This window comes from Papaver somniferum, chromosome 1 (genome assembly GCF_003573695.1).
Source record: "Papaver somniferum cultivar HN1 chromosome 1, ASM357369v1, whole genome shotgun sequence".
Lineage (NCBI taxonomy): Eukaryota > Viridiplantae > Streptophyta > Magnoliopsida > Ranunculales > Papaveraceae > Papaver > Papaver somniferum.
The window spans coordinates 140,313,905-140,339,384 of record NC_039358.1 but is presented as its reverse complement, the minus strand read 5'-3'; the positions used below and the strand labels follow the sequence as shown (position 1 = coordinate 140,339,384).

Genomic DNA, 25,480 nt, shown 5'->3' with positions numbered 1-25,480 from the left:
ATTTGGAATTGCGGTTATTAGGCGGGCCATCATCCGCAACGATGCTGTGTCGTCTTTGCGTGTGGGCTCTGCAATTCCCATTGTGGCGGCTATTCGTTCCTCCCATAGGCCATAGCAATATTGACGGGCTGTTCCTCTCTGCATTCCCACTAGTTATAATATTGGAGGGTTGGTTACTTGTTCCATGTGTGAATAGCGGTTAGTTGACACCCTCAAGAACTATGCTTATTCGAGTAAGCTGGGGCAAGTTAGGTCCACCACCTTAACAAGTTAAGATTGCAAGTATCTTAGCGCATGCAGTGACACGGCAACTACGAAATACTACTTTTTTTCTTCTTTCTGTTTTCGATCATTTGAAATTTGGGTGTCAAGTCTAAGTCGAAGTGGGGATCAATGTGACATTAATTTGCTCTATCAAAATAGGGTAGTTCTTTACTTTTTTTCTCGATGGAAAGAATTCAGTTATTTAGATAGCATCCTGCTAACAACCAGATCATTTCCTAACATTCTCCCTGAAATATGTGATTCTGCACATTCCAAACCAAACAAACCAGTACACCATAATATACCGATACCTTATTTGACAAATTAGAGTTGTCTTGTACGGCAGCAAAGCCCGTTTACTCTGGCGATGTTCTGATCTCCTCCACATTGAGCGAATAGGTGATCCCTGATGAAAGCCATCGCGGTGCCACCGCTAATATAGAGATAATAATAAAACAATGACAACCAACTGTAGCGTGAGAAATATTCTTCCCCCGCTCCTCGCCATCATGAACAACCAATTGGTCGGTGATAATCCACTTTTTCAATATTATTCATGGGTAGAGAGAGAATTCTTTAACCAGATTATAAACAAAAGATAGCTATTTCTTTTTTGCCAGTCATGCATCTCCCACCTTCCCATGTAGTTGTCATGCGATATTTGGTGTAGACTGCAAGTTAACAACATGTTTCTACTTTCTTTTATTCAAAACACAACCATTCCTTTAGAACAATTCGCAATTCCAAACAACAACAAAAAGCAAGAGATTTTTCCAATTAATTCTCAAGCCAAAATATCAATTTCGCATTGATAAAAAAGAAAGAAAAAAAAAAACAAGGATGGAGAAGTATCGTCACTGTAAATCCCAGCACTTACAGGAGCACTCATCATGCACCTTCCCACCCCTGATTAAATTGCGTATATTTACATCAATGAAATGAATACAACTAATATTTTTAGTATCTACAAAGTAAATCACTACTAAAATTTAAACAAACAACACAATAATTCTTCTAATAACTCCATCATTTTGATCATACCTTCATGGATCTAAAGTGTGGAATAACGTAATTGCTGTTGTCGTCGTTTTTATCATTGTTTTCGTCATCATCGTCATTGATTCCATCAAAAAATGGATCAGTAAGTAACTCGGAAGCAGTAGGCCTATTTCTTGGCTGCCCAAGACACCTCTCAATAAACTGTTCTATTACTGGATCTTTAACTTTATTCATCGATTGAGGTCTTTTACCTGAAGTGACGGTCTTGTAAATCTTGGCAACGTTATCATATTCAAGGTAAGGAAACTCTAATGTAACCAATTCTAACACACATAACCCGAAGGAATATATGTCAACCATCTCTGTGTAATCTTCGTCGTATAATTCTGGTGCCATGAACTCTGGTGTACCGAGTATCGAATGTGCCGCGTGATCTCTTCCTACTACAGCTGCTAATCCCAGATCACCGATCTTAACCTATTGAATAACAGGTGTTTTTATTAGAACTTGGTAACTAAACACCTATATGGATTCCATATCACATAATACACAGTTTTTATGAAAAGAAATGCTACCAGAAGAAATTTTAGTCGGGTAATATTGAAGTAAGTACCTCTCCGGTATGTCCATTAACGAAGACGTTACTGCAATTAAGATCTCTGTGAATGATGCAAGGATCATGAGTATGTAGATATTCCAAACCCATGAGTATCTGTTTCAACCACTTCTTTATCGCCTTTAACGTGACGATGCTTCTTTCGGTACTCTCTTAAGTTACCGGAAGTACAAACCTCAGTGATGAGATTCAACCTGTTGTGTTCTTCATCAACCCACGCGTAGAAAAACTCAATAATTTTTTCGTGTTTCAACGATTCAAGTAGCCTAACTTCTGCGAAAATTCTATCGATCATTCCTCTATCATTAACAAAATCTCCTAATTCAACTTGGTTCCATGCTACCTCTATACCTGATTCTTGATCAAATCCTCTGTAAACCTTCTTCACTGCACCTGAACCCAATAGCTCATCGTATCGTCCATACCGACGAGTTGGATCAATCTCGACGAACACCTCTGATTCAGTATCTATTGACATCGAGCCACAAACTTTTTCTGTTCTTCTGTTTTCGAGAAAACACACGAGAGAATATATAAACTTGTTTATTTGAATAGACCTCCGTCTTCATTTACAGGGGAAGGGGTTGAACGAGAAGTCACGGTTAGGCGTAGGGCTGTTCATGGTCGGTTTTGGTTCGGTTTCTAGCCAAACCAAAACCGAAACCAATACTATTGGTTTCTAAAAATCTAAACCAAACCAATCCATTAACCATTGGTTCGGTTTCCAAATGGTTCCAGTTGATTTCGGTTTGTCCCAGTGGTTTTTGGTTAACCAATAATTATGTCAAACCAAAAAAAAAATACACAAATTTACAGATAAAAAATCGTAGTTGCCGATAGTATTGGTTTACACAAATATACAGACAAAAAAAGAAAAATCAAGAATAGTTAAAGCTTACTCTAATTCTAGAGATCGAAAGAAGATATATAATATATCTTAATTTAGTTATTGACAAATAAAAAAGAAGGAAGACAGGAAGAAAAAAGTCGAGTAGCAGCAGTTGTAGTTGGGGGTGGAGAAGGGAGGCGGTTGAGAGAAAGAGAAAGAGGAAGAGTATCATAATGAAATATTAGATTTAGGGTTTCTATTTATCCTCTAAATCAATGGGTAGAATCTAATACTTTTAAATCGACAGTAAAAACTAAGTTTAAAAATTAATCGGTTCCCCAATGGTTTTTGGTTCGGTTTTCAGGTCAAACCAAAACCAAACCAGTAATGTCGGTTTTTCAATTTTTTCTACCAAACCAATCCAAATCTAAATGGTTTTGTTCGGTTTCTTTCTTATTGGTCTGGTTCGGTCGGTTTCCAACGGTTAACCGACACCATGTTCAGCCCTAGTTAGGCGTCTTATTTCTAATTGCATACGGAGTATATCAAGTGGGCCATTTTCTGTTCTGACGCGTAGTATCCAGTTTCATATCAACGGCCAGATCTTATATAATCCAACGGCCAAAACAGACACAGGTTAAAAAACAGCGATATAATATGATACTAAAGAAAGAACCAGTTTTTACAAGGTTTCGGTTTTAGTTATCAATTTAGGTTTTACAGTAGAAAATTTTTCTGTTTGGTTAAGATTTCCGATCGAATAGGGGATTTCTTATCGCTTAGAATTATTGCTTAGGTTTTGATTTTGGGTTTGAGTTTCCTTTTTTTCAATCGAAGTTTGTCTCTCTGAAATTTTGGTTTTTTGTTTGCGGTAATGGCGTCAATGCAGTCGATATCAACTGCTTTAGAATCCGCTAATAAGAAAAAAGAAAATCTTCGTAAAGCTTTCGAAGATCTTCAATCTCATTCATCTTTTCTTTCTTCTTTTGTCCTTCAATGGAAGGATTTAGAAGAACACTTTCAATCGATACAGAAATCGATTGATGAACGTTTCAATGAGCTTAAATCGAAAGAGAAAGTATCATCAATGAACGGATCACAATCACAATCTCTTGATAAACAACTAGTTGTTGTGAAAGAGGAGAAAGAATTAGATAATAATTCTGAAACCATTGTTCCTCGTCCTGAATTCAAGTCTCTCTGTAGTAATATGAATGGTATAGGGTTAAGAACATATATTATGAACAATCGTAAAGATGTTAGTGCTATTCATGAAGTTGGTGCTGCTCTTAAACTTGCACCTGATCCAGCAAAACTTGTTTTAGATTCAATGGTAGGGTTTTTTGTCCCAAATTCTAAAGGTGATAAAGATGGAGAAGTGGCAGCTACGAGAAGAACTTGCATTCTTCTATTGGAGAAATTATATGATATTTCTCCACAAATTAAACCTCAAATCAAAGAGAAAGCAATGCAAGTGGCAATTGAGTGGAAAGGAAAGCTTTCTAAAGGAGAGGATAATCCTTTAGAACGATTAGGTTTTTTGCAACTGTTAGCAACTTATCACCTTGTATCTTCTTTTGATGCAAATGAGCTTATTGATTTAGTTGTTTCTATTGCAAAGCGAAAGCAGGCGATTGATTTATGTCGTTCTCTTGGCTTCACAGATAGAATTCCAGGTAATAATCTCTTGAATTCTATACTTGTTCAAGTAATTTATTTTTCCTTGGTTCATAGTTCGCAGTTTTATGTAATTTATAGCTAATTTTGTTTGCGTCTGAATTCGCATGGATGATTTTTTTTTCTGTGTTTTGTATGGACTTTGATTGTGATCTTGAGCCTGATAAAACGATAAAATTATGATTTATCTATATAAATCTGTAGTACTTCAGTACTTGGATGCCTGTAATAATCTATCATCTTTGTAGGTATATATCAGTTGCCTGCTATATGTGTTTTTGGGTAGTAGTGTCAGTATTACATTTTAGTGTAGAAATACATGAGTGTATGATGGTATAGTGTGATTAGGTACCTGTTAGGTAGGTTAGTTATTGTGGCTAGTGTTAATGGCAAATGGATTTTTGAAAATCTTCGGGGAGCTGTTGGAGTGTTTTTTGGAGTTTCTTCCAAGCGGTTCTCACAGGCCGTAATGTATTGGCTCACATCTTTTAAGCATCGTCCATAGGTCTTTTTGAATGTCAATGATTTGTTCTGTTTCATTTGTTTCAATGTGAGAATGTGGAACGCACTTCATGATGGTTGCCTCCCCTCTATATCCGACATTTTTGTGTTTTTCAAAAGGAAAACCCTTGTACATAGCGGACCACGCCATTTAGATATGCAGACTTTTCTGTAATCACCACCATAGAAGCTTGTAAGTTGTAATTATATCTCGGTTTTCACTTCCTTGGAAAATTTCTATATTGCAATCCCATATACACTGCCTTGAGGAGTAGCTTTGCTGCAATCACTTCGTTGGAATGGCTATGAGACGTATATTTTGCTTTTGACAAGTGTATTACTATGTTTTTCGATCTCATGTTACTTTTTTATTTTGATGGTGTGTATGCAATGAACTAGATGACTTGTTTGCCTTTTTTATTTTTTTATAGGTGCAGCCAGTGTTGTTTTTCTTTGATTTGCCTTTATTGAAATCATATCTTTTCTAAAATTGTCTTAGGTATTGTTACTCACATGCTTTCTTTTTCAATTAGTATGTCCTATGATTGGTGCCTGTGATGATACTAGCTAGTAAGTTGCGTCTTTCAGGACTGAGTGGCTGAGTGGCTTCATACCTTGCTGCAATCCTGCATTTTGAGTATGTTTCCTTGAGCAGTTACAGCATCAGACATTTGTGATGTCTTCTCTAGCTTGTACACTCTATGTCGCTTGAGCTTTTTTTGCCTCAAACTAATACTGAAATAGTAATTTGTGTAATCTTCTTCTCGTATCTTCCGACAATGTTATCTGGTTTGATTCGTAATCTTTGTCTAATGAGTTACACCCTAGTTTTTGGCTGTCATCCTTTGTTGGTTTATGTTAGTCTAGCAACTATTACTGTTGGCTATGTGATTTGTGATCTAGGTCTCAATGATCAAACTTCTGTTTTAAAATAGTCTGAGACCTACTACCTTCGTTTTACCTTCTCACAGATCTCATCCGTAAACTTATTGAGAAAGGAAGACACCTTGAAGGTGTCAAGTTTGCTTATGCGTTTGAACTGGTGGGAATGTTTCCGCCAATACCCCTTCTAAAATCATATAAAAAACATGCAAAGAAGCTCGCTGACGATGTACGGCAGAAAGGAAATCAATCTCTTCAAGCGCAGGTGTGTTCATAATACTTCATATAATTTTGTAGTAATCAATTTGCTTTTGATGTTTTCTTTCACCATTGTTGTTGATCTTGTGTTCATCATTATGCCTAACTTTATGCAGAATGAGGCGACAGCCAAACAAATCTCTGCCCTCAAAGCTATAGTCAAGTGCATTGAAGAGCACAAACTCGAAGCTGAATACCCACGTGAGGGGCTAGATGTTCATATTTCACAATTGGAAAAGCAATTATCTTCAAAGAAAAGAGCAACTAATGTCCCAGCAGCTGTTGGTAAGCAACTACAGAAACAACAGGCACAACCACCACAACAACATTCAGGAAACAAGCGTAGTGGCACAACAGCTGGTTCCAGTCAACAACAACATACAGGAAATAAGCGTTCTCGAGGACCACCATCGTCTCAGGCTTTACCTTCCAGTGCGAAGAGTGTTGGTGTTCCACCTAGTCAAGCTGACTACTATGAACCACCACCTAGCCAAGCTGAGTATTATCACCCTTCTAGCATGTTATTACATGGCCAAGATAGAGTGTCACCATACCTTGGTGGCGCCCTTTCATCGGCTCACCACTACAGTGTAGGCCCTTCATCGGCCCACCATTATAGAGATTTGTCTGGTTCCCAGTATTCGGGTAGTTCAGGTGCACCGGGGCCTTATGGTGCTGGGTCTAGTTCACTCAATTATGGGCTAAACCTAAGCCCATCTAGGTCCCAACTTTATTCGTTTGAGCATCATCTTTCAAATGCTCTCTATGAAAGGTCAGTGGCGGCTGCTCATGGTGGGGCTGGTGGTCCTCATGTTTTGCCGCCAACTCATCACCACTCCGCAGCAGGTTTTAATGTTAAGGGTTTACCCCCAACTAGCCATCCGTCTTACTATCCTTGAGCGTTCTGCGGGCTTCTATAGTTTCAGTGTATAGGAGTATTTATTATGTCAGCGTGACTGCCTTCTTATGAATGGAGCTATGGCGATTTTCTTGCTGCCAATAAAATCGTTGTATATATGAATGCTCTTTGAAACTGAGTGACTTGCATATTAGAGTTTTATTAGAATTTGAACTTCAACATTTTCATCGTTACAGGGTGAAGTACTGTTCTCTTTTTGGATCATGTTTCTGGTACCCTAGTTATTTGATTACTTTCTGCTCTAAACCTTTGTTAATAGTTACCCTAGCTTGTAGCTTGGTTTTAAAACTAGATGTTCCTTTACAATTCTAAATCTGAACTGAAGTGGTTAGTCATTTGATGCTTTGCTGATTGTTGAGTAAAAGATTCTTAGTTATCATACTAGAGCGCCATGTGTCCAAGTTTGGATATACAGAGGCGTTCCATTTACTGGCTCTGTGTGCCATCCTATAGTTCTCCTCACTCGCGTATGAACATTTCTGTGTAAGCATGGTTACATGCATTTCCGTGTAAGCATGATTACATGCATTTCCGTGTAAGCATGATTACATGTTCCATTCCTGATGGAACAAGTTGATCTCGTTTCAGTATCACTATGAGTTTCATGCCTCATGTGTAAACTCATAGTTATTCTCCTCACTCGGCGTATGAACATTCCTGTGTAAACATGATTACATGCATTTCCGTGTAAGCATGATTACATGTTCCATTCCTGATGGAACAAGTTGATATCGTTTCAGTATCACTATGAGTTTCATGCCTCATGTGGTACCTTGTTTGCGTTTATGCTAGTAAATAAATAAGCTTAAATGAGGTCAGATGGATTCATCTTCAGTTGGATTGAAGATTTTTAGTTTATTGCAGAGGTAGATTTGCACTGCTCTGTGGAAAAGTGAGCTTAAATTAAGTCAGAGAGACTCATTTTTAGTGGGATTGAAGATGATTAGTTGATTGTACAGTCTCATTTGAACTTCTTGTCACTGTCATAGTCGTATTGGATTTAACTTGGTATAATTTCATTTCAAAGATTTGTGTTCCAAATTCTAAGCTCGTAAATTGTAGTATATTGGATGAGTAAAACCCCAAAACTTCGGATGTCATCTGGATGAATTGGTTTGGTCATTTTATATATATGTAAATTTGTTTCCCCATGCCCTGTTAACATCGTGTAAAGCTATGTGCTGATCATATTATCTTTTTTCTTTCCCCATCCATTGTATCCCCTTGACTTCACTGATGTTATTGAGGGCCTGAACGGTGTTGGTTTTTGTAAACAAGGAGTGGTGTAGACTGAACTTCACCCATCAATTACAGGATTGTGGGAAATAATATTTGAACCTTACAGATCAATTACAGGATTGTGGGAAATAATATTTGAACCTTGGAATGCTTGAGAAAGGAAAGTGTGGTCACCAATACCATTTTGGAAGTGTTATTCTTACCCATGACCAACTGTCTACCAAAACAACAAATAACATGGACTACTCCGGGGCCGACAACTTATTCGTTCTTTGTTGTCGTATATTCTCGTCACCCACGAGTTGCTACTTAATACTTGGAGATGTTCAAGATTCGTTTCTACATCGATTTTTTTTTCCTTACTTCTTCGGTTTCCATTTTAATCTAGTCCTGTCATGGAGCTACGCTTATTAGCCGGGAGGACTCGCAAAGTCACAAAAATAAAAAAATAAAATAAAAAAAAAAAGTAAGGATAATATGCGAAATTATGGGTTACGGACTTATAGTATCTTTTTTCTAATTGAAAAACTTAGGCTACCAGTGCCTAAGAGGAGTACAAGCTAGAGTTAGTGGTAAGTGAAATACCACTACTCGTAGGAATAGAATTCTCACAAGCCATAGCCAAACTAAAGGAGTTCATGTTTCGTAGTCTATGAATAATTTTGAGACCAACTAGAATAGAAAAAATAACATTGATTCTGCTATCATTGTCTTTATTAATTTCTCTTCTACGTCTTTCATGGAAAGTGAGATGAATCTCCTTTGGACTGCATTGTGGTAGAGCATTGTGAAACGGACCAGAACCTCCATGGATTTAGCATGAATTTCAACATTTGTGCGCTGCAATCATTTGACTCAATCGAAAGCCAAGTCTGCTCCTCTTGTTGCTCCTCATTCTCCATAGTATCCTGGATATCCTCTAGTCCCAATAGTGTGTCTTGCAAAATCCAGAGCAATAAGAACAGTGTAGTAAACAAGGGTTTCAGGATCCTGTAAAGTGCATATTTGGATGACTATTCCAAATGATTCTCTTTGATCAGTATCAATAGAGTAGAGGGCAATATCATCATCACCATTCCTATTCTCATAGTCTTCGGACTGAAGAACATAATGAAGGATATGGTCCTGCAAGTAATGAACCATGTGATGATTACTTAGGTATTGCGTGATACTAAGAGTAGTATTCAGCTGGGTGTGATAAAAAATGAAATCACATCTAGCTTTCCAGATATACCAGCAAGCAGTATGTAGTGCATCTAGTACAACTACAAGATGAAATTTGGATAAAAATGGTAGCAAGCTACCTTCTCTCTGATAGACAGAGCCTGAACTTCAATTGAAGTTTAATTAGGTTTTCATTACACAGTTTCAGGAGAAATAATGATTGGTCTTTAATAGACCAATCCTCTCTAACAATATCAACGACTAATAACTCATCTAACTCATCACAGAACTCGAAGAAATGACTCTAGGATGAGTACACCCAACAATTGGTTAATTGCACCCCTTAGTAGCTAATTCAGAAATATAAGGTATGCAGACTGAACTATGTGGTACATGACACTGCCCCTCCCATTTAGAGATCCTTGTCCTCAAGGATGAAGTCTGGAAACTGAGCTTGGATATGAGCAGCATCCTCCCATGTTGAGTCTGCAGGGTCTGAGTTGCACCATTGTACCAAGACTTGTGGAATTTGAGTTGTGCCTCTGATAGTAGTTCTAGTGTCCAAAACAACAATGGGTTCAATTACAAACTGACCTGCCTGGTCCACTAGGGGAAGTTGAGGTGAGAAAACAACTTGCAATCCAATCTTCTTCTTCAGTTGAGAGACATGAAAGACTGGATGGATTCTAGAACCCACAGGAAGCTTGAGTTTATAGGCAACATCTCCAATTTTTTGTATGACTTCAAAAGGCCCAAAGTATTTGGCTGAGAGCTTGAAATTCTTCCTCACAGTAACTGATGTTTGCCTATAAGGTTGTAGCTTCAAGAAAACTAAGTCACCCACTTCAAAGTTTCTGTCATACCTCTTTTTATCTACAAAAAATTTCATTTTGCTTTGTGCCTTGGACAGTTCTTCCTTCAACAATTATAACATAATGTCTCTTTCCTGCAAGTAATTCTCCACAGTTGCAACAGAAGTGGAAGAAGGAATGGGAAAAACTAGATGTGGGGGATCATATCCATATAATGCCTGAAAGGGAGACATTTTTAGACTGGAGTGGTAGTTAGTGTTAAACCACCACTCAGCTAAAGCTAACCATTGCGGCCACTGTTTTGGGTGAGAACTTGTCATGAACCTCAAGTAATGCTCAACACATGCATTTGTTCTTTCAGTTTGCCCATCAGTTTGAGGATGGTAGGCAGAACTGAGCTTCAGAGTGGTTCCCAATGATTTGAACAGAGCTTGCCAGAATTGGCTAATGAAAATCTTATCTCTTTCACTCACAATTGAACTAGGAAGTCCATGAAGTTTAAACACATGAGAAAGAAACTCCTTAGCAACTGTCATGGCAGTGAATGGATGGCCAAGAGGGATGAAGTGACTATACTTTGTTAATCTGTCTACAACCACTAGAATGACATTGGAAGGCCTTCTATAAAATCTAAAGATATGTGTTGCCAAGCAGTATCAGGTATGGGAAGTGGTTGGAGGAGACCCCCTGGAAATGAGTTGTCTCCCTTTTTGCATTAGCACACATCACAAGTGGTGACAAGTTGAATTATATCAGTCTTCATGTTGGGCCAAAAAAATGAAGTTCTAGCTCTGTGGTAGGTGCCATTGATGCCAGAATGGCCTCCAACAGCAGAGGCATGCAAAGAATGTAATATAGAAGATCTTAGTGCAGTACCTGAGCCAATATAGAGTCTCCCTTTGAATCTGATAATGCCCTTTGCATAAGAGTAATTACCCTGTGTAGGAGTCACAACTAGTTGAGTAAGAAGTTGTTGTGCTGTGGAGTCAGATGCATAGCTGGAGATGATGTCTTGCACCCACTGAGGCTGAGATAAGGATAAGGAAGAACATGAAGCAGAAGGCAATCTGGACAATGCATCAGCAGCCTGATTTTCTAATCCCTTTTTTTACTTAATGACATAGTCAAAACCCATTAATTTGACTAGCCATTTTTGCTGCAGGGCAGCTTACAACTGATGATCCATAAGATACTTCAAACTCTGATGATCAGTATGGATGATGAACTGTTGACTACATAAATAGTGCTTCCATTTTTGAACAACCATGACAATGTCCAAAAACTCATTCTCATAAGTAAACAGTGCCAATGCCTTAGGACCCAATGGTTTACTTAGAAAGTCAATTGGTTTACTATTCTGCATTAGTACAACACCAATTCCCTTTGAACATGCATCAGTTTCCAAGGTGAATGGCTGAGAAAAATCTGATAAAGCCAAAACTGGTGCTGAAGTCATAGCAGTTTTGATTGCAGCGAAAGCTTGAGTTGCAGCATCAGACCATGTAAAAGAATCCTTTTTTAGTATGTCTGTGAGGGTTTTACAGATATTGCTATAGTTTTATATGAACTTGCGATAGTAACCTGTAAACCCCAAAAAGCCTCTGAGTTGCTTCAGTGTTTGCGGTTGTGGCCAATTAACCATGGTTGCAACTTTGTCGGGGTCTGCAGCAACACCATTGGCATTGATAATGTGGCCAATGTACTCGAGTTGTGGCTGAGAAAATGCACACTTGGATAGCTTGGCAAACAGAGAGTGCTTCCTTAGTAAGGCAAATGTAAGCTGTAAATGATCCAGATGAGCTTCCATGGATGGGCTGTAAACCAATATATCATCAAAGAACACCAGACGAACTTACGGAGATAAGGCTGAAACACCTCATTCATGAGGTCCTGAAAAGTTGCAGGGGAATTAGTAAGCCCGAATGGCATGACTCTGAACTCTTAATGGCCATGATGGGTGCGGAAGGCAGTCTTGTGAATGTCTGGTGCATAAACCCGTATTTGGTAGTAATCAGAACGAAGATCAATTTTGGTGAACACCATAGAACATTCAACTCGTCTAGCAATTCTTCTATAAGTGGAATAAGAAACTTGTCTTTGAAAGTGATGTCATTGTGTTTACGATAATCGATACAAAAACGCCAAGTTCCATCCTTCTTCTTAACAAGGAGAATATGAGCAACAAATGGGCTATGACTGGGTTGTATCACACCAGAGGAGAACATTTCATAGAATAAGGATTCTACTACGGACTTATGAACATAAGGGCACTTGTATGGCCTTTGAGAAGTTGGGTCAGAACCAGTTTTGAGTGAAATTTTATGGTCAAGTGACCTAGAAGGAGGAAGTCCTTTAGGTTCTGCGAAAACATCTGAAAAACTTTCTAGAAGGGTGGAGACTGCAGGTGGTGGTGGGAGTATAAGTGTAGTAGAAATGGAGAAAATTGGCCTATGAGTGTAGGGGTATTACTCTTTAAAAACTTCTTAAGAGAAGAAGCATTGAGGAGGCTCAAAGAAGGTTTATAAGAAGTACCTTGAAGGGTGATTGGTGTGCCTTGATGTACAAAAGAAATACTCAACAGACTGAAGTTAAAAGTAACATCACCAAGTTTGCGCAACCAGTCATCTCCCAAAACAATATCGCAACTACCAAGAGGGAGAACTCGTAAATTTGCAGAGAATTGATGTCCTTGCATTTCCCAGTTGAGGTGTTGGAAAATACCCTTGATGATGGTGCTATCGCCATTAGCAACAGTGAAAATCATTTGACCAGTGGAAGAAACATGAATGCCTAGTTTGGAGGTTAGAGCAGCATCAATGAAACTATGAGTATTGCATGTATCAATAAGTACAACCACATGATGCTTGTTAAGATGACCACTAATTCGAATAGTATCATGAGTAATATTCTCTGTCAAGACATGTAAGGAAATTTCGATTGTAGAATCAGAAGACGAAGGAGATGTCTCAGGAATTTCTTCAGTAGATAATGATCCAGTTTCCTCTACATCTTCATCATCAATGAGCATGAAGAGTTGCTGGTTTTTACATCGATGACCTTGTCTGTAAAACTCATCACAGTTATAGCACATCCCTTTATCCTTCCTAACCTGCATTTATGCATGGGTGAGTCTTTTAATAGGAGGAAGAGAATTGTCTGGTGAAGTTTTAGTGGGTGTAGTAGGGTGAGTTACAATGGGAGATGATGAAGAAGTATTGGTCTTAGCAAGAGTAGAGGATGGAGAGAAAAAAGATTTCATGGCAGATGGTGGGTGTGAAACAGAAAGTGGAGAAGGTGCAAATGGTCTAGAGAATATTTTAGTTGGTTTGGGCTGATGATGCATAGAAGCTTGTAGTAGCCTAGCTAGATAAAAAGCTGTTGCAGTATTCTCAGGCTTGAACATTTGCACAACTGTATGGATCTCTTATTTTAACCCACTAATGAAGCTTAATGTATAAAAACTCTCAGGCAAATAAGGATTGTTAGCCACCATATAGATTTTATAATGTTCTCAAAGATCATAGTAATCCTCTACAGTGGTAGTTTGATTTAACTTATTGAAACTACCTACATAATTGTCCTGAGCAATATCTTCAAATCTAGCACATATATCATGTTTAAAAAACTCCCAAGAAATAAACTCTTTACCCGTTGGTAGTTTAAGAACCATGAATCAACTGATGAATCAAAATGTATTGCAGCCATATTAACACGTTCATCATCAGGAAATCTATGTTAATTAAAATACCTTTCACATTTAAGAGCCCAACCACGAGGATTAGTACCATTAAAACGTGGGAAATCAACCTTGGGGATACGAGTGAACTTACGAGATTCAGTAGTTGAGAAATTATGAATCACCTGATGAAGATCTGTAAGTGGGTTACCAGGATTTGGTTGTTGAGTCTCCGATCCAGAAGCTTCAGGGTGAGTAGGTTGCGTTGATTGAAACAAATGAATAAGAAGATTCATCTTATCACCCAAAGATTGAATCTCAGATTTCATCTCAGAGATTGAACCGGTATGTTGAGTAACGATGTTAGAGATTTCTTGAAGTTTTTCCTTGGTGACCATGGTTACAGGTTCCAGGATGGAGTCTGATACCAATTGTAGTGTATCTAGTACAACTACAAGATGAAATTTGGATAAAAATGGTAGCAAGCTACCTTCTCTATGATAAACAGAGCCTGGACTCAATTGAAGTTTAATTAGGTTTTCATTACACAGTTTCAGGAGAAAGAATGATTGGTCTTTAATAGACCAATCCTCTCTAACAGTATCAACGGCTAATAACTCATCTAACTCATTACAGAACTCGAAGAAATGACTCTAGGATGAGTACACCAACAATTGGTTAATTGCACCCCTTAATAGCTAATTCAGAAATATAAGGTATACATACTGAACTATGTGGTACATGACACAGTAGCATAAATGCTGCTACTAAATTATGTGGTTCCAGAAGTGAATCATGAGTTTAACCAGTCCAGGAAGTTTGTGGTGGAGTCAAACTTTCCATAAAATGGTCCAAGCAGTAAGTGCCAAACATAAGTAGCAGCATGACAATTTAAGAACATGTGTGTCATAAGTTCCTCCTCACAATTGCACAACTTACAGATGGGATCAATGTAATTTAAGGATGCTGGCAGTTTTCGTATTTGTGGGAAGGATTCCATGGGCACATTTCCATAAGAAATCTGTGTCACTGGAGCAATATCCATGGTCGACAAAGCTTGCCAGTTGCTTATCTGGACATCATTTCTATGGGGAGTATCCATTTTGGCTTTGTACAGAGATTTGATTGTGAAGTCACCAGAATCAGTTAGATTCCACAAATTTGATCATCTTTACCAGGATGAGTGTTAATATCCAAGATAACATTGACAGTGATAGGATTGAACCAATTATTTATAAGAGGAGTATTCCGAGCACCATTACGAAACAGGAGATGCTCAACCATGAGGAGATTTGTGGGGCAGTTGGAAGGTTTAGGAATTTGAGTAGGAATAGCAAGAATCTAGATATCCTCCCAAATTTTAATGTTCTTTACATTTCTAATTCTCCAAGAACTATGTTGTTGAATGTTGGTGATACCTTTCAAAATGCCTTTCCAAATCCAAGAATCTCCACCCTTAGGCTTGGTATCCATATTAAGAACATTTCTGCCAAGTAGGTATTTTGCATCCATGAGTTGGTACCAGAGAGAGTATTTTGTCTTTTTCCATCCTTAACGAATCTTAGTGATCATAGTAGTGTTGAAATTAGGGCTGTCAATGGGTACCCATTACCCGGAACCAGATCGCTAGATTCGAGTCCGGTTATGGGTTCCTAAAGTTGGACCCATTAACAACTTAGGACATGACGGGTAATTACCCGATTGGACCCGAATCTTAACGAGTCCAAACGGGTAATACCCGTCAGACACCTACGGGTACGGGTACCCAGTTATTCATCCCCTTATTCATTTTTTTTAGCAAAATTATAAGCATTTTGCTAGTTTTGACTTTGATTTTTTTTCATTTTCCATTTTTTTTCTTACATTTAATCTTTATTTAGTACATTAATAAAGAAAAAATACTAAGTTTTTGTAAAAATAATTCAGATTCAAACTAAAAAGAAAAAGAACTTAAGTTTTTAAGATTTTCTTTTTAGTTTTCTTGATACCCAACGGGTACCCGGGACTTTAAATGGGTCCGGTTCTTCGTCCACAAATTTAGGAACCGGACCCGACTTTTATAAGTAGGGTCCGAGTCTAGTGGTACCCGGGAGGACCCGAACCCATTGATAACCCTAGTTGAAATGTTCCATATTCATGAAACCCAGACCTCCCATATTTTCAGGTTTACACACAACAGTCCAGGCTTTTGGGTAGTAGTCTTTTGGGTTATATACGCTTTTACCCCACAAGAAGTCTCTTTGAAGCTTGTTTAGATCTTGACAAGTTTGTTTAGGAAGCTTGAAACAGTCCATCTGATATATGTTGGCAGTGGGTGTGACATAATTAAGGAGAACATGTCTTCCAGCAGGTCTGAGAGGTCCATTCTTCCAATTTACAAGTCTGGATTTAAGTTTATCAGATACATGTTTGAAGGAAGTAATTTTGATTCTATGGGTGAAGAGAAGAGAGCCGAGACATTTATTATTGAGCTGCAGGATTTGAACTCCCATATTGTTGTTGATGGTGGAGCTCAAAGTGGGATCAGTGTTATTGCTGAAAAAGAACCAGATTTACTGAAGTTGATTAAGTAACCTGACGTATTACTAAATATCCGGATGATCCATTAGATTTTGACTCTCAATCTTGCTGGATTTGCAGAATACCATACAATCATCAACAAAGAGGATATGGTTGATGGATGGGGCATTCTTGCAGATTTTGATACCAGAAATGAGATCCATATCTTCAGCTTTGATGAGGGTTATAAATAGATATTCCATACAAAATAGAAATAGATAGGGGCATAAAGGATCACCTTGTATTATCCCCCTAGAAAGTTTGAAGAATTTTTTCGGTGGGCCATTTATGAGAACAACAGAGGTAGTTATGGAAATACATTGGTAAATTTTTCCACACCATTGATCATTGATGCCCATGCTACCATTTTCCCTTTCTTTCTCCTTTTGGATCTCATGTAGTGAATAATTTCATGAACTACAACAATGTTGTCAGAAATCTGTCTGCCAAGAATAAAAGCAGATTGGTATGGGGAAATTATCTTACTGAGATAACGTTTCATTCTTTGGGAAATAAGTTTAGATACGATATTGTAAGTAGCATTGCATAGGTTTATGGTTTGAAATGGCTTGGGGAGGATGGGTTGTCAATTTTAGGGATGACAGAGATAAAAGTGAAGTTTATTTCTTTGAGCATGTGGCCAGAGGTGAAGAAATGCTGGACCATTTTGACAATATCTTCTCCCAGAATGTTCCAGTTGTCTTGGAAAAAGTTGGGGAGGGGGAAACCATATGGACCAGGAGCTTTATATCCGACCATGCTGAAGAGGATGGCTTTAATTTCATGAACATCAGGGAGTCTATTGAGTGTGTTGTTATCTTGAGAGGTAATGGCAGTGGGTATGAGTTGAATGATGTATGGGTTTATATTGATATCTTCAGCAGCTTCCATTATGGTGAAATGGTTAGTAAAGCAAGCAGTCACTTGTTGGAAGTAAGTTATCCGAGTCTTATTTTCATCCTGAATAGAGTCAATCTTATTTCTTTTGGTTCTGCATTTGGTGGCTCTATGAAAGCTTGGTATTTTTGTTCCTAGCTTGATAAGTTGATCTCTACTTTTAGTTTTCCAAAAACTCTCCTCAATGTCCAACCAATCCTTGAACTTGCTTCTAGTTGTTCTGAGACTGTATGGCCTCTATCAACTCTGAAGTAGTATTTGTGAAGAAAATTCATACGATTCTTGCAATCTTCGATTTTAGTTTTGATATTGCCATAAATTTCTTTGTTCCATATTCTGAGATGCAACTTTATATCTTTGAGTTTTTTTTGGATACTAAGCAGGTGCTGGAACCGGAGAGATCTTTGCTCCAGCATTCAACTATGGTTTTCTTACAGTGTTCATGATCAAGCCAAGGCCCAAAGAATTTAAAAGGGATAGTGCCATTTTTCCAAAAAAGATTGGAGTTTAGGAGGATAGGATGGTGGTCTGACCCTATAGCCAGCATATTAGAGATGGTGGTGTTAGGAAACATCAACAGCCAATTGTCATAAGCAGGACCTTTATCTAGTATTTGCTTAGTGAGAGCAGGTCTAGATTTCTTGTTGGACCAAGTGAAAGGGCATCCAGTAAAGCCAATATCAACAATATCAAGTTCCATGATTTTGTTGTTGAAGAAATTTGCCTCAACAAAATCAATAGGAGTGACAGTTTATTTCTCAGAGTCATGTAGAATGAAGTTGAAATCCCCAATGATCAACTAAGGGATATGATTGGTAAGAACAGTGTTTTCCAACATTTTCCATGACTTAAATTTCTTAGTTAAGTCATAGGGACCGCCATAATAACCAATGAAAATCCAAGGAGTGTTATTGGAAATGATGACAATGACATTGATATGGTTAAGAGAGAAGTAAATAACATCAATGGATATGCTACTTTTCCATATCAAATATAGACCACCGGCAGCGCCACTAGCACCTCCTGGTTCCAGTAGTTATGCACATTGATTTTCTGCATGATTTTTTCTTTTTAAATAATCTTTCCTTTGTTTTGTCTCTGATAGAAAGATAATATCTGGATTTAATGTTTTAAGCATATCATTTAGGTATCTCTTGGAATCCCTTCTACCTAATCCTTGGAAAGGGAAGTGAAGAATTGTTAAGAGACATTGGGATACTTAGAGATGATTCTTCTAGCAATATTTTCATAGTGTTGTGGAATACTCTTAAAAAAGGTTAGAAACATAGAACGGATATCAAGGCTAATCATGCGTTTATTGACATTTAAATGGATTATACTAGTAACATGATTCAAATTATTGGGGATTAGAAAAGGTATCATGCTAGTAGTTGGGTATCTTTCCAAGGTACCATTAGCCAGACTTTGAACAGGTGCCAATTGCTGATCTTTAGTAGCTGCATCCAAGTTTTTGCATCGTTTGAGAATTTCAGCATCATCTTTGTTGGATGGCTTTTTTCTTTTGGAGTCAGAGGAGCTAGTTCCTAGGGTATTGTCATTACTCTTATTGAAAATGTGGGACTTTTTCTTAGCCTCCCAGGATTCCTTATTCTTCTTATAAATTTCAATATCCATATCATTGCTTTGATTTGGGCTAAAGTGGGTAAAGAGTTGAAGGGGAAATGGTTTCGTGGAGGAAAGGTAGGAAAGAAAATGAGCTCAGTACTTGGATTTGGCTCAAAAGTGGCATCACGACCTTGAGATCTAGCAACAACTTTGACGTTTGGGAGTTTCTTTTTGTAGGAACCTAAAATCTTCTTAGCAAGGCAATGTTTCTTCTTTTTTATCCGACAGGCAATAACATCAGGGTGTTGAGGAGTTTCTTCATTTCCAGAGTTGGAGGATCTAGCATCAAAGATGAGAGGGCCATTGGTGGAGGCATCCATGTTGGCTATGGCATTTTTCTAGCTCAATTTTCTTTGCATGTTTAATCTTGGCCTCAAATTCCATAGCAACATCAGAATAATATTTGTGAATGAGGGCTTTTCCAGAGAGTAAAACTTTCTGTTTTAGGGTGGAGGGTGTAATTGGATGACTTGGGGTGGAAAGTAGGTGCTTTTGAATGGCTGGGATAACACAATGTTGATTAGGGTAGTCTAGAATTCTACAGACTTTGCAAAACTTTATGCTATTCAAGGCATAGGCAAACTTCAGGCAGTGAGAGATGGTGGTGGTCTCAAAAGCTTCAATACCAAACTTGAAGGGTCTATTAACATCAGATCTTGGCCTCCATTTTATTTTCAAATCTTTATCTTCCATAAGGTCTTCTGACATTTTGGTATACTCCAGCAGGTTTGAGGATGCCTTTTCTCTGACATGTTTAGGAATTCTTGTGATGAGAATCGAAACCACGACTTTAGTGAAGAGATCCTCATTAATAAACTCTAGTCCTCTAGTAAGAACCTCAACAAGAACTATTAGCTTCTCAAAAACACCTTTAGTTCCTCATTGTATGAGAGTGTTTTAATCATCTTCATGTGTGAGTCTGAAAGTGTAGAAATTCCTTCTCCTATTCCATATGTCTACCTCAGTTATGCTCAACGTTTCCTAGATAACATTGATGAAGTTACTGACTCTGAATGTTTCAAAGCAAATATTACTACATTGTTTTCCGATGAAGCACCATTTTCATCCCAATTCATGCTTGGTCTGGATGTTTTCAGGTTTTAAGAACACCTTTTGGAAAAGGTCTTCGGGCATTGTTAACACAGATTTCATTTTATTGACCAGGAAATCTATTACGGACCGGAAAATTACGCTTAGCGCACTAGGGCGCGCAGGCCATAACTTCCCCGATGCGCCACTCAGATGCTACTAACCGGGACTTAAAACTAGGCAAATGCACATTCATTTGCCTTTGCGATCATGCTCGTGGAGCATGTTGCGGCTAACTTAGACGCACCCTTGTTCTGCGAACGGTTTAAAGCCATTAAGGCTGATGCTGGTGCACTATTTCAAACATTACTGACCTTTGAGTCCTTTTTAGGCATAGAACATTCCTAACTTGCGCATAGGCCATAATGGCCTAGTTCTAGCTTCTTTACTAGCTTAGGCATTGCTAATAGCATGGACTTGTCTTGTTCGTGCCAAGGGTGCATCAATTAGGCTCATGCCATACTTTCCTTAATTAGGATTATACAAGCTCCGCTAACTTGTATATTGATGTATCTTATTTTCTTGGACATGCACAATTCGCAATTGATGCATATACCAACTCCGTGTAGCTCGATAGGTAGTATGAGCACCCAGTGAATGTCATGAAACTAGCATCATCAAGTGTCATGAAACTAGCATCATCAAGTGTGGCCACAATCATCTTTTGCATCGCTATACCGAGCTAGATGATATGAGAGGCCAATATGTCGCAATACCGAGCTAGATGATATGAGAGGCTAATATGTCGCAATCATCTCGTAATTAGATGATATGAGCGACAATGTGCTGGACCGACAATGTTGCAACTCATTGCGGATGCCTACGTACTATTCCATACTCTAAAGGGATTAAGCACATATCGTATTTCATCCATGAAGGGACAGAAGCTTAAGCCAACTCGTTTCCAAGGCAGTGGACAAACAATAATGGTAATGGCCTAGACCGTGTAGGTCGTTCCGTCAATGCACAAAGGTTGCGCATTACTGAGTCCGCGACATAGCATAATAATGATCATGCTTAATATGCTCCATTTGCAAGGCTACACAGCTATAAATGAAACCTAAGAATCATTTATGTTATTTCGGCTAAGCTATGAAGCTTATTTGGCGCATAGTCCGCATATGCACCTTCAACCAACTACCCCTCCCTATATATGTATTAAGGACATTTTTACAACTTAGATTAGAGGAGGAAAATGACATTCACCAAGTACCATTTTTGAGGTGCTTGCTTCACTATTCATGGTCGTTGTCATGTATTTCTGGATAACTGGCCATGATGGATGTACATTTAATTCTGGCACATAAGCTAATTCCAGTGTCCGGCCATGATGGATGAACATTTCCTAAGTCAGCCTGTTCTGGACTATTGCACCATTTTTATCCGATACTGGATCTAGGCCAATTCCAACATTTGCAGCCATGATGGTTATACATTGCCTCGGCCAGCCTGCTCTGGCCTGATGTGATATTGGTCATAGTCTATTGACCTGCGTAAGGTGTTATGTTAGTGTCACTTTGCTCAAGGTCATCCTCCCAACTGGCCTAATGCACCATTTGATGTGAGATTGACCATTGGGAAATATGCCTTCGCAATGCGCCATATTTGGCGCTATATTGGTACTAGGCCAATGTACTCTTACGTAACAGAAGCTTTGGATGAAGCTTCATCTCTGGCCATGGCGCTTCCTTTAGCATGCGCCATGCTAAAAACAAGGGGTGTTACACAATCGATATGGTTTGAGTTAGAATTGGAAAATGAGTCCATGGTGTGGCAGGTAAGAATGAGAGTGAAAATTTTTTGTTGGTATAGAATGAACAGAAAGATAGTCAAAGAATGAGGATTACTTCTCACTTTAATTTGAAATAAGATCACAGATTGTAGTTTTCAAATCTGATCGAGCAGGTAAAATGAGTGTCAGTTTGGATTACTAAATATTTTAATGGGTAGTGTCCAAGTATCTGCTTTCCCGATGATGATCAGATGCAAGTACAAGTTCACATGGAGGGATGTAGACAATTTGTTGAAGTTCTGACTTTTGAAGGATAATGGTACTGTAAGGACCCCAAGCTCGTCAACGCTATTTAACTAGTCAAGAGATGATCAAGAGACGTATTAGCCGATAATAACTCGACTAGTTCAACACAAACATTAATTAGTAGAAACTAATCTAACAACGTTTTAGTTACGAGACTAGTATCGCTAGATATATCTCAAAAAGTTACGCGGAATAGACTACTCGAACGTGTCAATCGGGTACCGGACGAAGAAGATATCATCGGATAAGTATGAAGGGTAAAATCGTCATTTCTTGGGTAAACGCTTTTATTGCAACACAAACACGTCGTGTCTGCCCTTATCGAAGCAAGTGAGTGTCCTAGTAATACCTTTGGACTTATCACCTTCACCAGATCGAGAGGATACGACCATATTTCTTTTCTTCTTTCTTCTTCATTCTTATTTCTTCTTCTGTTCTTCCCTGCGAGTTTGAGAGAAATCGAGTGGAAGTTCTTTGATCGGCAGAAGGTGGGAATATTGTGCAGTAGTTAGTGGTGATGGTGATGGTGATGGTGTACGTTGTTGATTCAGACTCGAAGGAGGAAATGAATTAGAACTAGGGTTTCTGAGTTGAGGATAGTGATGAAGATTGTTGAGTATTGGTGGAATTAAATTGATGGTTTTCTTTATTGATAGTGGAGAAGATTAATTAGCAAATGATTCTGAGTTTTAATTGAAGAATCAAGGTTCTGAAGATGTTTTGTGAGTCTGTGATGGAATTAGGGTTTGCAAGAAATTCGAGAGAAGATTAGAGGATGAAATTTATGTTCTAGGATGTTGATACGAGTTGGGTTTGAAGTGAATTAGAATTTAAAGTTGAAGAACAATCTGAATCCGAATAGTTAACGTTAGAGATGAAGAGGGATTCGAATTTGATGAAGTTAGGGTTTTGAAGTTGATTGTGAAGCTAGGGCTTGGTTCTGTTAATAAGGAAATTATGGAGTTATCTCTGGTGATGAACTGGTTGATGTTTGAGCAAACCTAATTTTAGGTAATTGTCTTCTTAATAACTTACTTAAGCTATTGATTTCAGTTAGTGAGTGTAGGATCCAAATATCGCACAAGTATTTGTAAGTGTGCGAGATTCATAAAAGGCTGTGCGATAATGTCGCACGGACAATAGGAAATAAAAGGAAATAGGAAATAAAAGGAAATATGAATTAAAAGGAAATATGAGCTGTCATCCACTAGGTAGCATCCTATATAAAGAGAAAGGCAAGAGAAAGAAAGGGGGGAGACACACTTTGTAGAGAGACACGTTTTGTAGAGAGAGAAAGGGAGGTCAACCTTATCTTTTGTATTCATCTTCTTCCCCAAAAACTAGATCTAGAGAGCTCCAAATACTCATTCATGGAGTCTCAATTGTAATCCATATGTAATTACAAACAATCATAGTGAAGATCCCTAACCCCGTGGATGTAGATCACATTGATCGAACCACGTAAATCTTGTGTCTTATTTTCTATTTTCATTATCTTTATCTTTATTTTCATATCAAATAAGTTTAGATCTAGAAATCACAGTCATGATAATACAAGGGGTGTGTTGTAGGATTTCCTGCAACTACATAATGACGCTAGAAACAGGGAACGAGTAAAGGATTTATCCTTCCTGTAACTTGTTGATTTAAGAAATTTTCATGAAGATTAGCTATTGTTCATATTTTTCTAGATCTACAAAATTTAGGTTCAAAAATGGAAATTTTATGGAAGAAATCACACTTTCAGGGAGTAAACATCATCAACAATTCAAAGACATGAAAAGAGTGAGAGAAAAAATTAGTTGTTGTGGTGAAATTTAAGGAGAAAATGGAAGTTTCAGTGGAAGATTTTCATGTTCAGGAGAAGAAGGCAAATGTGAAAGAAGTTAAGGAAGGACGAAGAAAAGATAAGAGGCAGATGCTGCAATTTCTATCACAAACAGAAATTCGCACAGATGGTTTGAGCTGGAGCGAGTAAGCGATAGGTCACGGGTTCCAATTTCGCAGAGACATATATTTTTCATTTTCTTCTCATTTGCATGGGAGAATAAAAGAATAAGAGAAAAACATTGTGCGTTTATTTCGCAAAGAGATTCTTGAACAGTTGGTCAAGAGAACAATATGTACGTTCGTGGTCGCAAGTTCGAACTCCCCTGCGAGCATAGTTTTCTTCTTTTTACAGATAGCGAAAAAATGAATAATTTCGCAATATTGTTTCATTAGTTCGCAAACAAGAGGTAACACGGTTGGTCAAGCTTCGCTAGAGTGAGTTGTAAGACTCGAGTTTGAATCCCTCATCAAGCTTAATTTTTCGCACATTTTTGAAATCCTAAAGGCGAAGAAACGGAATAAAGTACAACATTGTGTGTTTCTTTCGCAAGCAACAAGTAGCGCAGATAGTCAGAGAAGGAGTATGCAAACTAGAGGACATGGGTTCGATTCTCCCTGTGACCAAATAATTTTTGCTTCGCAAATATTCATTTCGCAGAGTTGATATTTGATTACTTCGCACAGTCTTTGATTATTTCGCAAGAGAGGGTTAGCACAGTTGGTCAGGAGGCATGAATGCAAGCAGCAGGTCGCGGGATCAATTCTTGCTTCTCGCATGTTTATTTTTATTATGCGAAATTTATACATAATTGCCTCTTACACAGTTGGAATTTGATTACTTCGCAAGAACTTTGATTATTTCGCAAAAGAGGCTTAGCACAGTTGGTATGGTGCGAGAAAATCTAAGAAGCAGATCAAGGGTTCAAGTCTCACTTCTCACACTTCTTTTTGCTGCGCGAAATTCATACATTTCAAGGCATTTATTCACTTCTTTGACAACAACAGCGACTCACATGAAAGATAAGTACCACTTCCTTACAAAGATTTCAAAGATTATTAAGATTTCAAGATTACAAAGACTTCAAAATTACAAAGATTGCGAGATTTCAAAATTACAGAAAACTGAGAAAATTTAATTTATATGTTTCTCTAGAATATTTCTTTTACAGAGAATAAAAAGATTTTTGATTTGATTTACAAAATGCGAAACAATCGCAGAATTACAAAGATTTCACAATTACAAAGATTTCAGAATTATAATGTATTGGAATTTCTCTTGAATATTTACTTTGCTTCAAATGATATGATATTATGAGAATGAAAGAATGAATGAACAAAGAAACGCGAAAATTTCGCAAGAGACAATCTAAGATCCATAAAAATCTAAGATTAGAATGGGGCGAACCTTTATGGCGTACATCCTAGTTCGCGAATAAAATTTCGTAAGAGGCAAATGTAAGACCTAAAGTACGTCATAGAAGGGGGTACCTGTAGCATGACTCAGGGAAAAGGTTACACCGCCCCTGGAACCTGAGTCATGGAGATTTGGGGTCAATAAAGCCCATCCGGGAGAGGCACCTTGGATTCTCAGCCTAAGCATATGAC

At 38.1% G+C, this 25,480-nt stretch overlaps 2 protein-coding genes and 1 pseudogene across 2 annotated transcripts; 1 reads left to right on the top strand and 2 right to left on the bottom strand.

The window, feature by feature from the left end:
* Window positions 1–1,013: 1,013 nt before the first annotated feature.
* LOC113333141 lies at window positions 1,014–2,404 on the bottom strand (annotated as a pseudogene).
* A 1,003-nt stretch (window positions 2,405–3,407) lies between these two features.
* Window positions 3,408–7,207, top strand: LOC113302672 (FRIGIDA-like protein 3). The gene is made up of 3 exons (XM_026551622.1): window positions 3,408–4,384; window positions 5,858–6,033; window positions 6,143–7,207. The coding sequence occupies exons 1-3, from the start codon at window positions 3,583–3,585 to the stop codon at window positions 6,923–6,925; spliced, it is 1,761 nt and encodes a 586-aa protein (XP_026407407.1). The 5' UTR covers window positions 3,408–3,582; the 3' UTR covers window positions 6,926–7,207.
* Window positions 7,208–10,875: 3,668 nt separating this feature from the next.
* LOC113351504 lies at window positions 10,876–13,275 on the bottom strand. Its single transcript, XM_026595474.1, has 5 exons — window positions 12,630–13,275; window positions 12,201–12,519; window positions 11,742–11,974; window positions 11,333–11,687; window positions 10,876–11,227 (listed from the first exon to the last, which is right to left on the bottom strand). Exons 1-5 carry the CDS (start codon window positions 13,273–13,275, stop codon window positions 10,876–10,878), a joined length of 1,905 nt encoding a protein of 634 aa, XP_026451259.1.
* Between the last annotated feature and the right edge of the window lie 12,205 nt (window positions 13,276–25,480).

Coding starts and splice junctions, on each gene's coding strand:
- LOC113302672 (XM_026551622.1), top strand. CDS start 3,583: ATGGCGTCAATGCAGTCGATATCAACTGCTTTAGAATCCGCTAATAAG. Junction 4,385..5,857: donor CTTCACAGATAGAATTCCAG/GTAATAATCTCT, acceptor ACCTTCTCACAG/ATCTCATCCGTAAACTTATT. Junction 6,034..6,142: donor ATCAATCTCTTCAAGCGCAG/GTGTGTTCATAA, acceptor AACTTTATGCAG/AATGAGGCGACAGCCAAACA.
- LOC113351504 (XM_026595474.1), bottom strand. CDS start 13,275: ATGCAGGTTAGGAAGGATAAAGGGATGTGCTATAACTGTGATGAGTTT. Junction 11,975..12,200: donor GACGAGTTGAATGTTCTATG/GTGTTCACCAAA, acceptor ATTGGTTTACAG/CCCATCCATGGAAGCTCATC. Junction 11,228..11,332: donor TATCTTATGGATCATCAGTT/GTAAGCTGCCCT, acceptor TGCATTGTCCAG/ATTGCCTTCTGCTTCATGTT.